The sequence below is a fragment of the Colletotrichum tamarilloi genome, assembly GCF_030869305.1.
Source record: "Colletotrichum tamarilloi strain Tom-12 chromosome Unknown Scaffold_49.1, whole genome shotgun sequence".
In the NCBI taxonomy this organism is placed as follows: Eukaryota; Fungi; Ascomycota; class Sordariomycetes; order Glomerellales; family Glomerellaceae; genus Colletotrichum; species Colletotrichum tamarilloi.
In genome coordinates, this window is record NW_026849432.1 from 107,469 (window position 1) to 119,587 (window position 12,119).

Genomic DNA, 12,119 nt, shown 5'->3' on the forward strand with positions numbered 1-12,119 from the left:
GAGGTTGAAGATATCGAGACTTCCGACGGCGTGGAGGAGGAAGATGGGTTTGTTGTGATGGAGGCGAAGGGCGAAGTATGAGAGACGAGAGAAAGGCCGACAGACGCGTGTGGTGGGGCCGCTCGGTGAGCGGGTGGGTGGTCTTCCGGAGTGGAGGGCATCACCACGAAGCTAAGCCTACACCGACCGCAGTGCACGTGACTGGGTGGTTTGATGCCGAAATAGGATATGGGATGAGGGTCGGGCGGTGTGAGAAGTCTTGGTACCTTACAAGGCTTCGAGATGAGGGTTCAGCGGGCGAGCCAGTGAAACGCTCCAGGCGTATCAGTTCAACCTTGAGGTACCTTAGTGCAGGCGGTACTTCTGGACGAGATGAGGCTATATTTTCAATGGCCATGATGTCAGAAGTAACTACATATGCCTAAAGTACATTTGACGAGGATGATATGACACTTGCAACAGATATTTGACTAAGCCTTAGACTGAAGTAGAGCAGTAGGGAGTGTGAATGGAGAGGAACGGGAATTTGTAGATTGATTCACCTTCCAACTTTAAGAACAAGTTGGCGTAACGGTGACTGGAATGACTCGTGTTGTATTATGAGGCTGATGATGGATTGTTTTATGTATCATTAACTTGCTCTCATGGGTATCTTAAGCTTTCAAGTATCCCAGGGGCTATCTCCCAGCAAGTCGTAAATGAGGCTACGTGAACTGTGGACAAGCCGACACTATTGCTCCCTTCTCGACCCGCATCCTCATACCTCTACTACTGAAGCAGGCCACATATCTACTTATGTGAACACATATATCGAGAACCAGGCGCCTGACCTTAAGCCATCATCCATCCGCTAACCCTTCCTATATTCCGTCTCGACAGTTCACGACGATTTCCTCCCAAGCACCCGATCAATCGTCGGCTTCGGCATACAATACACCGGATCAACCTCCACCGTCCCCGGATACCCCAACAAACTCAACCCCGTCATCCCAAAGCACGTATGCCACACATCAACCGTATTCCCCGGCCGATCCGAAATCCCGCCCAACTCCTGATCCTGACACTTCAGTATGAACGCAACAAGCTTGCCCCGATCAATCCAGTGCGTCCGCCCGATAATCTCCAGACTACTCAACACCCACCAGCTATAACACACGTCCTCGTCCTTCTCCGGCCTGCCATTCAACCCGCCCCCCGCGACCTGCCGCTCGCTGAGCCACCGGCCTAGCTTATCCGCCTCCACGAGGTCCAGACGCCCCGCGATGGCGAGCGCCGCAACGCACGTGAAGATCTGGCCCGAGTGAGACTCGTCGCCCGGGCTGACGCCGTACCCGCCGTCAAAATTCGTGCAGGCGACAATGTGCGCGACGGCCTTGTCGACGTCCACGAGGGAGAGCAGGCCCAAGAGGGAGAGGGCGTTGAAGGCGCCGTACAAGAAGCGCGTGTCCTCCTCGCCCCATTCGTCTCCCGCAAAGGTACCGCTTTCACGGTTCTGGAGGTCCGCAATGACTTGAGATGGCGAGTGTTAGCCCACTGCCCCCAAAACCTGTGACGTAGTGAGAGTGTTTTAATGTACTTACACTTGCCAACCTGCGCCTTCCCTTGACCCTTACCCCTCGCCTCCAACTCATCCAGCGCATCAATCATGACCAGAATCTGAACGGCACTAACAGTGTACAACATATGCGCGTCGTGGCCCGGCGCGGCCCCGAACCCCCCGCTCTCATGCTGACACGAGAGCACGAAATCAATCGTCTCGTCCCGCGGGAGAGCCTCCGGGTGGCCGAGGAGGTGCAGCGCTACCAGGCCCCAGTAGAGGCCGTTGAGGCGCAGGTGCTCCGTCAGCCAGTAGTCGTACTCGTCTTTGCGGGTATCAAGGCTCTGGACGTATTTGACGTGCGCCGCCGTCGCCAGCTTCAGCTCGTCTGGCAGGTTCTCGAACTGGGCCGCCATGACGCCACCCTTTTTCTCTTTTGATTTTCCCCCTTTCGTGTGACTTGATCCGGGCGTTCGTATCTGAGGTAAGATCAGAAAAGGTTTATGGAGAATTAAAACCGAACCAAACTTCCTCAATAATACCTAGGCAGGCGTGAGAGGATGGATGAAGTGAGGTCGTTCGCTTAGGTAATGGTGGTGCAGGGCCGGTACGCAGGGTTCTGCCGACTGCCGGGCCGTGAAGTCCATCTAGTGTGGGGTGACCTCGCCGCCCTCACCGAGGTGTGTAACCCACCCCATGCTTAACGGATCCGAAGGTGACGTCCGTGACGTCTTAAGTATCCGACAACTTCTGGCCGTCTCTTACCTTACCTTACTTGGTGATAGTCTCGCTCACTCTATGCGGTGATGCACCATGACTTTATCTACCTTAGTTACTGTACTTGAAAGGCAGCCAGCTGAATTGCCAACTGGGGTCAACCGGGAGTTGGGTTTAAGGAACTCAACAGTTGACCGAGAGACGGACCTGAGAACCAAGCTCATCTTTAACCTGGGATCGTTAAACAGGATTAGGCTGGATTCTTGGCACCATACTACATGTCCGCCATGCAAACTTACAATCCCCAAAGCACCGCAGCAAGATCGGATTATTTTTCGTGATCCTATCATCTTCCCGAATCCATTTGTGGCAGCTCTTCTAGTAGGAGTGGTGTGTAACAAATAACTACCTCCGCCAAACTGAGGAGGATGATGCTTGGCACGGCTATTGATGGTGGCTGGAACCCGGTCTTGCAGAAACTTGCCGTCCAATGAGTGTTGAAAGACGTACTTGTCCTGGAGAGGTAACGAGATGGCGGAGAAGTACTTTAGGCTCTGGGATCGACGACAAGGAAGGCTTAGAAACGCCCTTCTTTTCCCGATCTCATCTTGGATGGATGGGGATTACGCAAGACCCATCATCAAAAGATCGCAAGTACAAACGGGGTCACCAGAGCCGCCCTTGACGGCACCGTACACAGTAGAAGAAGGTGGCTAGGACTGGGCAGTTGGAAGGAGATGGTGCAGGCTTGATCCTGCGAATAACCTCACACCCCGCCGGGCGAACTATGACATATCGGGCACCCTCCCTTTTGAGACGGCTTGGGCTAGAGCCAGTTCTCCCGAGGAAGAACGCAGCGTTGTTGGGCCCGAATCTGCGCACCCAGACTCTATGTAAAGGCGGGTCCTCGCGGGCATAACACAGTATCCGTACGAGAATACGTGCCACTTCCATATTGACAGCTGGAGCCATCACCCAGGCTTGTGCCAGGCCAGGAGCAACGGAGGCGAAGCCACGCTGCCACGCTGCCATGTGCGCGTACCAACCCTCTTTTCTGGGTCCTTCCCGTCCGGACACCGTTCGGGGCGTTGTTGACATTTACATATCGTGCCCACGCCTGCGGGGCTTTTCCCAGCGTTTGTCGAAGAAACACTACCGAGTTTCAGAGTGATCGGTTGTGTGCCTGAACTAAGCTCCTTTCGGACAACGGTGGTGTACGTTGGCATTCAGGCCTGTGCGAACCATGACGCCGTTGTCAGAGACCAAGTACTTCGTAGGCCCTGAACGCAGAGTGCTATCCCCTTTCCATGGTAAGGCTCTGGGAGACTTCGTTCATGTCCTGTCGCTCATGTTGCTGGTGTACGGAAGTTATAGCTGTAAAGCTGCTTTGCGACACGGTACAAGCTAGCTGTATCCTCGACTAGGCTTGATTCTGTCAATTCATAACCGAGAGAGATCGCCGCGGCAAGTGGGTAACTCATCGTTGATATTTAGCAACCGAACCCGCTATCCGCCCGCGAGACACTTGACCGCTGACGACACGCCGTGGGCTTGGAGTTGATTATAGTACTGCGGAAGTTCCCAACTAGAGCAAAAAACGCCTCGGGCAAGTGAATCTGCGAATATCTCGTATCGAACGTAAGTAATCTCAACCGTCCTCCGTTGTTGATGCCGAGGCCACTTCTCCACGAGAAGCCATACAGCGAACAGTGACTTCCTAGTATTGGCTGTGATAGATACTTGATACCTTGTACACGCTTCCGTTCCGTCGATCTCTAACCACCTTCATTGGCAACGCGGGACTTGGTATCAGTGAGAATGACGACAGCTCTAGCGTAAAGTTCGGCAGAGTTTCTACTTCTTCTGCGCCATGACCCGTCGTCTCGTCCCTCTGGATAACTTTGCTCAAAATAAGCCCTCTGACCAAAGAGAGTGCACGTTTTCGGCACAATCTTTTGAGATAAGGCTTAAGCCGGCACGTTGCGGCAACACTTGACGTGCTCGGTTCGAAACGAAAGCCAGAATACGTGCATTGGTTGGTTGCCAACCAGTCCGAGGCTTACGACTTGGGAGGCGATGATATGCTAGATGGCTTCGTGTTGCCTGTGCTTTGCAGATGGACGCGCAGTAGCGCGACTCCTTGCCGTCAAATCAGTGGGCAGCCGGCAAGCTTCTTGTCTTCTTGTCTTCTTGTCTGGCCAGGGAGGCAAGTTGAGCGAGTCGAGCCGAGCTCACCGTTGGACGGAGTAAGGGGATCTTCGACTCGGGCTTCCAAACACTCTGGAAGGGTCTGAACGTGCAGAAGAAACGCACAGAGTGCGTCGATAGCGTGCTGGCTGCGTCGCGACTTGTCACATCATGCCAGATCAGTCTGTTGCTCCGTTCTCTGTCGGCAACGCCTAGCCTCGTCTTGCAAGTGTACATACTGTCGCGGTGTTCTGACCACGTGGTGCTTCATATTACGGGTTTGCTTCAGGCTTCATCCCCTCCCTCACATTTGAGGTAACCCGCTCGTGGTCAGTCACCTGAACTTGCGGAGCGCCTATCGGACTTCGGAGGTGCCGTCATCACGACATATAACGGCGCACAGCTTGATGCCCGAGCGGCGGGACCACAGACGGCCGTACTGCTGCGGAGGCACTGACCGTCTTGGTATTGCCAATTAACGTATCCCGAGATAGACGACTAGAAAGATGACCGGTTCTAAGGGGTGACCGCAAGTTGTGTCATGAGGTAATGCAACGCTTAAAGCTTACATGGACGGCTGCAAGCAGTAAGCACCCCTGGCGTTGCTCACATTCCAGGCGATGCAAAACGTGGCAATCCTAGAATTGACTGCGTTTCAAGAGTCTGGCCTCCTGGCAGTCCAGTGGGCAATGTCCTCCAAGAGTCGAGTTGGATAGGGTATTCATTCAATGCCTTGGCATGGAACACCTGAGGAGCCGACTCCCCGCGAGATCCCTTTCAGCTTGGTGTTTTTAAATCATCTGCAAAAGGCAGAGAACAGACTCCGTCATCGCCATCGGAGCAAGTTTCCTTCATTGGCCGGGATCGTGTTGGGTGCTGAGTCCGAGTATACCGCTTGCGAATACGAATCGTGACACGGACGAAGAGATCACCGATAGATTTGGGATATGTATTCCCTTTTTAGTACAAACAATGCGCCCAAGCTGGTGGTCGCTATCAACGAACGACTTGTTGGTTGTCGCGAGTCCACAAAGAAGGCACTTGTAAAGGCGACCTGATGGTGAGGCTGGCATGGTTGACTCTGCGATCCAAGACGGCTCGTCCAGAATGGTGCTTGGCAGGTATGGCTTCCCAATAGCTTGAGCAATGTCAATGTCAAACAGACGTGCGCTGCCCAAATCGACACTACAGGAGGACCGGACCACGATCTGTGCGCGGCGACTGGCGGATGAGACTGGCGGATGAGACTGGCAAGCGGCAAGCCGTTGGCCTTGTTCGTTGTTGGTCGACCAAGGCTGTTAATGCAACTAGGCCGCAAGCAGCCACGGTTCTTCGGACGTCTTTGGTGGCAGAAGACCGCTTGAGGTAATTGCAGTGCTGAGGGATAATGGATGGAGCAAGGAGGCAGATTGAAGAATGTATCGGTTTCAATGGCCAGAGCCGCATTGAGGCCTAACCGGCAACGGACGGCACCAATGCACCAGGGTAGACACGCACGCCGTGTCCGTAGAAGCCGACATGGGCGACATGGTAATTAAAGAGAGTTGAGCAACAAGATGAGGGTATTCCAATACGTCGTGTTGAATATGGCAAGGAAAGGTAGCATAGGTCCAACACGAGGTGGTGGCTAGCGCAGCAAATGATGTTAGTGTTTAGTTGGAGCAAGGTACCTAAGCCGCAAATGAAGTGTGATGCGGTGTCAGGCCATTGCGAGAGGGAATCTCAGAAGTCCAGGACATTCAGGAATCAGCACAGCCTGAGGCCCCCACAGCGACCTGCCCAACGTTCTCACCTGGTGCTTGTCGGGATTGACACCACCAGACCAATTGGCAACTACGGCCGGGGTGCCCTCTCTCCCTCTCGTGCCGCGTTGTGTCCCCCATTCTTTCCTCCAAGCTCCCCGCCGGGCATCAAGACTCGAATGGAAGGCGATGCCTGTCACCGGGCAGTTACCACCACCCCGGCCCTCTTGCCTTCCTCAGCCAGGTCTCGTTCAGGGTCGGATCCACACCGGGCCATGGCTCCTTCCTGCCAGTGACAGATTTCCCGAGTCCCCCCTCTTAGGTACTGCGTATGTAAATACGCCTCTTTTCGGACGTCTCTCACCACTGTCTGAGGTAACGGCTTGTGACTCCACAGTCTCTCCTCTATTTTTTGCAGGCAGGAGCTCGACAAAAGCAAGCGCCGCGCCTTCCTTCTGAGGTTGGTACCTTAGGGTCTTCCCCCCATGTAGCTGTACCTTACAGATCCTGTGCTTGGCTCCCGGTTCCAGGTACAGGCACGGACATAGACAGGCCTCACGCCGGGCTGGCTACCACCCTCTCCCTTTGGTAAGGTAGGTAAGGTACCTCGGGCACTCCAGGTCTGTAGGGGAACTGTTAGTTTGCAACTTTGTTCCCATCAATCAATCCTTGGCCCAAGGTACCAACACCTATGTTCCTTTCTTTCTTTCTTTCCTCTCCCAGTCGTTCTGCCCGTTATTCATGTTCAATAATGATTGAAACTTCCTTCACATTCAACCTTTTTCAGCCACCTGGCTGTTCTTATACGGGAATACAATAGGGAACAACCCAGAACAAGTCAAGCCAAAGCCGCATCTTTGGTTCAATCGTCCCCAAGCTTGCAATGCCCATCCCATACCTAGTTGCATCAGCCTCCTTTCACACGCCCCGACCTCTCCAACACGGGCGGGCTGCTTTCACCTAATACCTAGCCATACTGTACTTATCTCAAGGAACCTTGCTTTGTACCTGACCTCACCTTACCTTACCTCACAGGTACTGTTTGGTTACCAACCTACCTGGTACCTTACCCCCCCCCCCCCTTCTTCCCTACCTACTTTCACTCTCACACACCATCTCTCTCAGGTACCATCTCAACTCCATCTTTCATTCACTCACACATAGTCACTCACTCACCCTCTCATCCTTCATCTCCCTCTTCCTCTCTATACTACATTGCACACTTTCATCACCCGCCCGCGCCTTAGGTTATGTTAGGTTAGGTGATCTATCTCTGTTTCCTCAATCGCCCACCTACCACAGATTTCCATTCCTTAGCCTGTCTCCCCCATCTGGCACTTTACCCCTTCCACCTCCTGATATCCCCGACAGATGCGTGATCCGTCTGGTCCAAGTGCGCGCACCGAAACAGTTGGCCCTCCTGCGGCAGAGAACGAATCAGGATAAGGACCGTTTCTGGGCCTCCTTGCCCGTCCCATCTCAACCTATCCCATCTCATCCCGATCCTGATTCTGATCCTGTCCTGTGCCCTGTGTGTGCCTGTCTCCCCGTCGCACGTCGCACTACTCTCTCTCCTCGCCGCACCAGTACATACACACAGTCTCTCTACCGATACCGCTATTACCACTACGAATACTTCGTGCAGCTTGAGCCCTGAGGTAGCCCATGCAGGCCTGGTGCTCTCTCTGGAGTCTGCCTCACCTCATCCACCTCACCTTACTTACCCCGGACCGCTGGATTCGTACCGTACGGATCCCCAAGCTGGGTGGCCCTGACCTGATTGAGGAGCTCCTGCGCTGCCTCTCTGCTGCCACCACCCATCGCCGCCCGCCCACCAACGCCTTGTCTGTGTCGCCGCGCCCTCTGGGTATCATCCTTGACCGGGCCCCCAAAATCTCCTATTTCATTCAGCTACCCGGGGAATAAAAAAAAGAGAGAGGCACATTATTAATTTCCTACCATGGGCCGGAAGCATGCACCACAGCCGCTGACGCTGTCTGAATCTCAAGCCTCCTCCGACCAGCCTGAAGACGTGCCGCGCTCTGCTGAAACCCTCGCCTCTGCCGTTCCTCCAAGCGCTGGCTCTAAATCGCAATCCTCTCCCAGATCTCCGCGCTCTCCCTTTAGGTTCACTCCGAAAAGGCCCAGCGCAAGTGGCAAGCAGTCTCTTCAGTTGACCGACGAGCATCGAAACTTTCAAGACCAGGACGACGACGAAGACCTCGAACAGTATCAAGCCATCTCCTCCGCCCTCCACCGCGCCTCCGAAGACACGCCCCCTCGCCAGCATCATCAGCACAACCCCATCAGCCCTCGTCAACAACAGCACCGCCCCGACGAGCCATCCCGAAGACCCTCCAAAGCCGCCGGCTTTTTCTTCAATTTCACAAAGTCTGCCAACAAATCGTCCCATTCTCTCGTCTCCCCCGCGCAGTCGCCCTCACACCCTCAGCGCCAGCACCAGCAACACCAACAGAGCCCGATCCAGTACCCTGACTCGAGAGGCGAAAGTATGTCGAGGGGCCCCGACAATGCTCCTCCCATGAGCAACCAACCCACCCAACCTTTAGGTACGAGGATAACTTTCCTTCTTGAGACCGTAGTGTCCACTGCCTGTGCAGCTGGGGCCCACTACCTGATCCATCCCCCGTTTCGCCTATCGTGAGACCATTTCTTCAGTCGCTGACCCGTATGCCATTTCACCAGCAGATCCGTCCTATGCTGAGCACTCCGTCCAAAAGCCCGCACCCACCCTGCCGTCCCGCTCCGACGTATCTTTAGCCTCTGCTGCCGACTACGATACTTCTCCCGCCCAACCCTCCTCGTCCAAGAAGTCCAAATCGAAGCCATTTGGTCTTCTGAGCCGCAGCAAGTCGCTTCGCGACAAGGACGGCTCAAGCTCTCGAGACAAGCAACCCAGCCCGGTGCCCGTATCGATTGTCGAACCCGAACCGTCGCACACCTCGACGAGCCGTAACCACTCGCTCAACAATACCAGCACTGGACCCGAAAGGTCTGCCAGAGAAATGGTGAACTCTACCGGGCGGAATCGCTCGGAAGACCGCGCGTCGCCCCGGGAAATGAGCCACAAGGACAATCATAGGGAAAAGGACCACCACCCTCGGCAAAACTCGTCTTCACAAAATGGTGGCTTTTTCGGAGGACTGAAGAGTGGCAGAGACATTATTAGCAACCGGTTATTCGGCAAGGGTGGCCGTAGTGGAAGCACGACGGAGAGGGAGCCTGTCATCGACGATGAGCACTACACACTCAAGACAATCAATCTGCCTCTGGTCGAGCAGACGCGTCGCACACGCATCTCGAAGCGCTTGGAGGATTCAAGAGACAAGACGGAGTTTTGGATGCCCGCTTTCCCGTGGCGCGCGATCGACTACTTGAACTATAAGGGCTGCGATGTGGAAGGCTTGTACCGTGTGCCTGGCAGCGGGCCGCAGATCAAGAAATGGCAGAGGAAGTTTGACGAAGGTTTGTTCATCACACATGCGTACGCAAAGCTGGCGCCAAGCTAACCGTCTCTTTCTAGAGTACGATGTAAACCTCTTCGAACAGCCGGACCTCTATGACATCAACATCATAGGCTCCATGCTCAAGGCTTGGCTGAGAGAGCTTCCCGATGAGCTATTCCCTAAGGCGGCCCAGGAACGAGTTGCGAGAGAATGCGCCGGCTACGAAACCGTGCCCCCACTATTGGTCGAAGAGCTGTCGAACCTCTCGCCATTCAACTACTACCTTCTTTTCGCAATCACCTGCCACCTCAGTTTGCTCCTGGCGCATTCTGACAAGAATAAGATGGACTTTAGGAATCTCTGCATTTGCTTCCAGCCATGCATGAAGATTGACGCATTCTGTTTCAGATTCTTGGTCTGCGACTGGCGCGACTGCTGGAAGGGCTGCAAGAACGAGGCAAAGTTCATTGAGCAGGAATATCAACTATTCGATCAGCCACCCCCAAAAGGCCTCTCGGAACCGCGCAAGCCGTCTCGTGAGACGAGCGAGGAGCCTGTGGCCCCCGTAGCGCAGGAAGATCCCGCTCCTGTGACGTTGGACGATCGCGCGGCATCGTTTTCGGAAAGCAGTAAGCAGTCCAGCGTTGTCACTGAGCAGCAGACCAAGGAGAAAGACAGACGGCTAAAAAAAAAGCCCATCCAACTTTCTGAGTCAAACGGCAGCGTCGCATCCAACTCGACGATGGGTACGACGCTGACGATTGACAGCGGCCGTGAGCCACGGGGCTCGAATGACTTGCGGCCCTTGTCACCCATCAAACCCCTTTCACCACTCGGCTTCTAAAACACCATTTTGAGTATCCTTTAGTTTCTTTCTTCCTCGAATACCCAGGCGGAACTCGTGTGTACAGGGAACACTTTAGCATCACCAACAACAACATCACTGACGACATCACGCCACTGACGACTTCCGTTCTTCCTCCTCCGAGCGACTCTCCCTGCCCCGGTCCTGTGCCAAGCCTATATCGGATGTCACCAAAAGTCATGGCATGAACGGATGACTTTGAACAACAGACCGGGTATCTCTTCATTTGCGACACAGCATTATGCTATTTGGTATACCCCCAGGGCATCGAACCGTATCACAAAAGCCGTCGATTTTACCGTTTTCAGGAAACTGCGTTGGCCGAGCTTTCATCGGCATGCAGGTTCTTGAGCAACCAGAGCTAGATCAAGTGTGGCAATCACTAGTAGTAGCTCTAGGTTTGGGTACCTAATTTTTTCCTTCCTTCTTTTGCTTTGGTGAGGTGCCGCGGATATAGCGTGGTTTGGTCTTTAGTAGCATCGTAGGAATTGGGTGAGCGAGGAGCATTCACGAGATGCTGGATGGGGGACGGGTGACGATTCATAGGGCCACGAACAACATGACTGCAGGGGTCGGTGGAATCTCTGTACAATATAGGACTCTTGTATGTAGGACAAAGGGGATGCGCGCGGCGACAGCCACGTCATATGCTCCCCCATTTTGCAAAACAAAATCGGAGGACGAGTTCACAGCAAGACTTGACGGCTTGTAGTAACATGAGTTGTGGCGGGCCGAATCTTGGGCCACAAAGCGCCTCCATTTGCTTTTTGAGATACCGATGCCCTCTTCCTGTAGACAAAATATGCCGAGAAATGATTTTTACCACCATATGAACGCCGTAACCATGTGCCGAAACCCGAAGCATTACATATTCCGCATCCCACGCTTTCCTCTCGCTCGTCTCCTTTACCGCTTCTCCCGCTTCTCGCCGGCCTCGCGCTGGTTCTTTCTCATTTTTCTCTCGTTGCGCTTGATCCTCTCCATTCTTTCCCTCCGCTTGTCGCCCTGCCAGGTGGTGCCCTCCTTGCGCTTCGCCTCCTCCTTGGGATCGACCTCGACGAGCCAGTCGTCCTCGCCCTTCTTGTTCATGCCCTTGTAACCCCACTTGGCGCGCCACTCCTTGGTGTCCTCGTCAAAGACGAGGTTGCGGCGCTGCTCGCGCGTCTTGGGCTTGATTCCGCGCTTGGCGGCGAAGCGCTCCCATTTGGTGGGCTCCTTGGCCACCGGCACGGGCTTCTCGCGCGGGAGAGGGGTCGAGGGGTCCGGGAGGGAGAGGAGGACGCCCTCGGGGGTGCTCTGGAGGGGGCAGGTGGTGAGGAGCTGGTTGATGAGGGCCTGGGCACCATCGCGGGCGGTGGCGGCGAGGGAGCCTTCGATGGCGGACTTGTCGAGCTCGAGGGGGTTGGGGTCGTTGGCCAGGAGCAGGCCGAGGTCGAAGTTGTAGGGCGTCGGCTTGTTGACTGCGACGGGCAGCTTGGGGCGCGAGATGGGGAGCGCCATTTTGTGTGTATCGTGTTTCCTCCTCGAATCGGCGAAATGTCTTTTCTGTGGGTTTGCGCTTGGGTTTCCCTTTCGAATGGGTTGAATGTGGTAGTTGTCTTGTC

General features: G+C 54.6%; 4 protein-coding genes across 4 annotated transcripts; 1 reads left to right on the plus strand and 3 right to left on the minus strand.

The window, feature by feature from the left end:
* Positions 1-880: 880 nt before the first annotated feature.
* Positions 881-1,953, minus strand: CTAM01_10536 (prenyltransferase and squalene oxidase; the record flags this gene model as incomplete). The annotated part of the gene is made up of 2 exons (XM_060526551.1): positions 881-1,509; positions 1,581-1,953. The coding sequence occupies 2 exons, from the start codon at positions 1,951-1,953 to the stop codon at positions 881-883; spliced, it is 1,002 nt and encodes a 333-aa protein (XP_060378799.1).
* Positions 1,954-2,437: 484 nt separating this feature from the next.
* Positions 2,438-3,286, minus strand: CTAM01_10537 (uncharacterized protein; the record flags this gene model as incomplete). Its single annotated transcript, XM_060526552.1, has 3 exons — positions 2,438-2,485; positions 2,554-2,861; positions 3,025-3,286. The coding sequence occupies 3 exons, from the start codon at positions 3,284-3,286 to the stop codon at positions 2,438-2,440; spliced, it is 618 nt and encodes a 205-aa protein (XP_060378800.1).
* A 4,857-nt stretch (positions 3,287-8,143) lies between these two features.
* On the plus strand, positions 8,144-10,703 carry CTAM01_10538 (RhoGAP domain-containing protein; the record flags this gene model as incomplete). Its single annotated transcript, XM_060526553.1, has 4 exons — positions 8,144-8,753; positions 8,890-9,669; positions 9,728-10,423; positions 10,519-10,703. The coding sequence occupies 4 exons, from the start codon at positions 8,144-8,146 to the stop codon at positions 10,701-10,703; spliced, it is 2,271 nt and encodes a 756-aa protein (XP_060378801.1).
* A 718-nt stretch (positions 10,704-11,421) lies between these two features.
* CTAM01_10539 (ribosome biogenesis regulatory protein) lies at positions 11,422-12,015 on the minus strand (the record flags this gene model as incomplete). The annotated part of the gene is made up of 1 exon (XM_060526554.1): positions 11,422-12,015. The coding sequence occupies one exon, from the start codon at positions 12,013-12,015 to the stop codon at positions 11,422-11,424; it is 594 nt and encodes a 197-aa protein (XP_060378802.1).
* Positions 12,016-12,119: the final 104 nt, after the last annotated feature.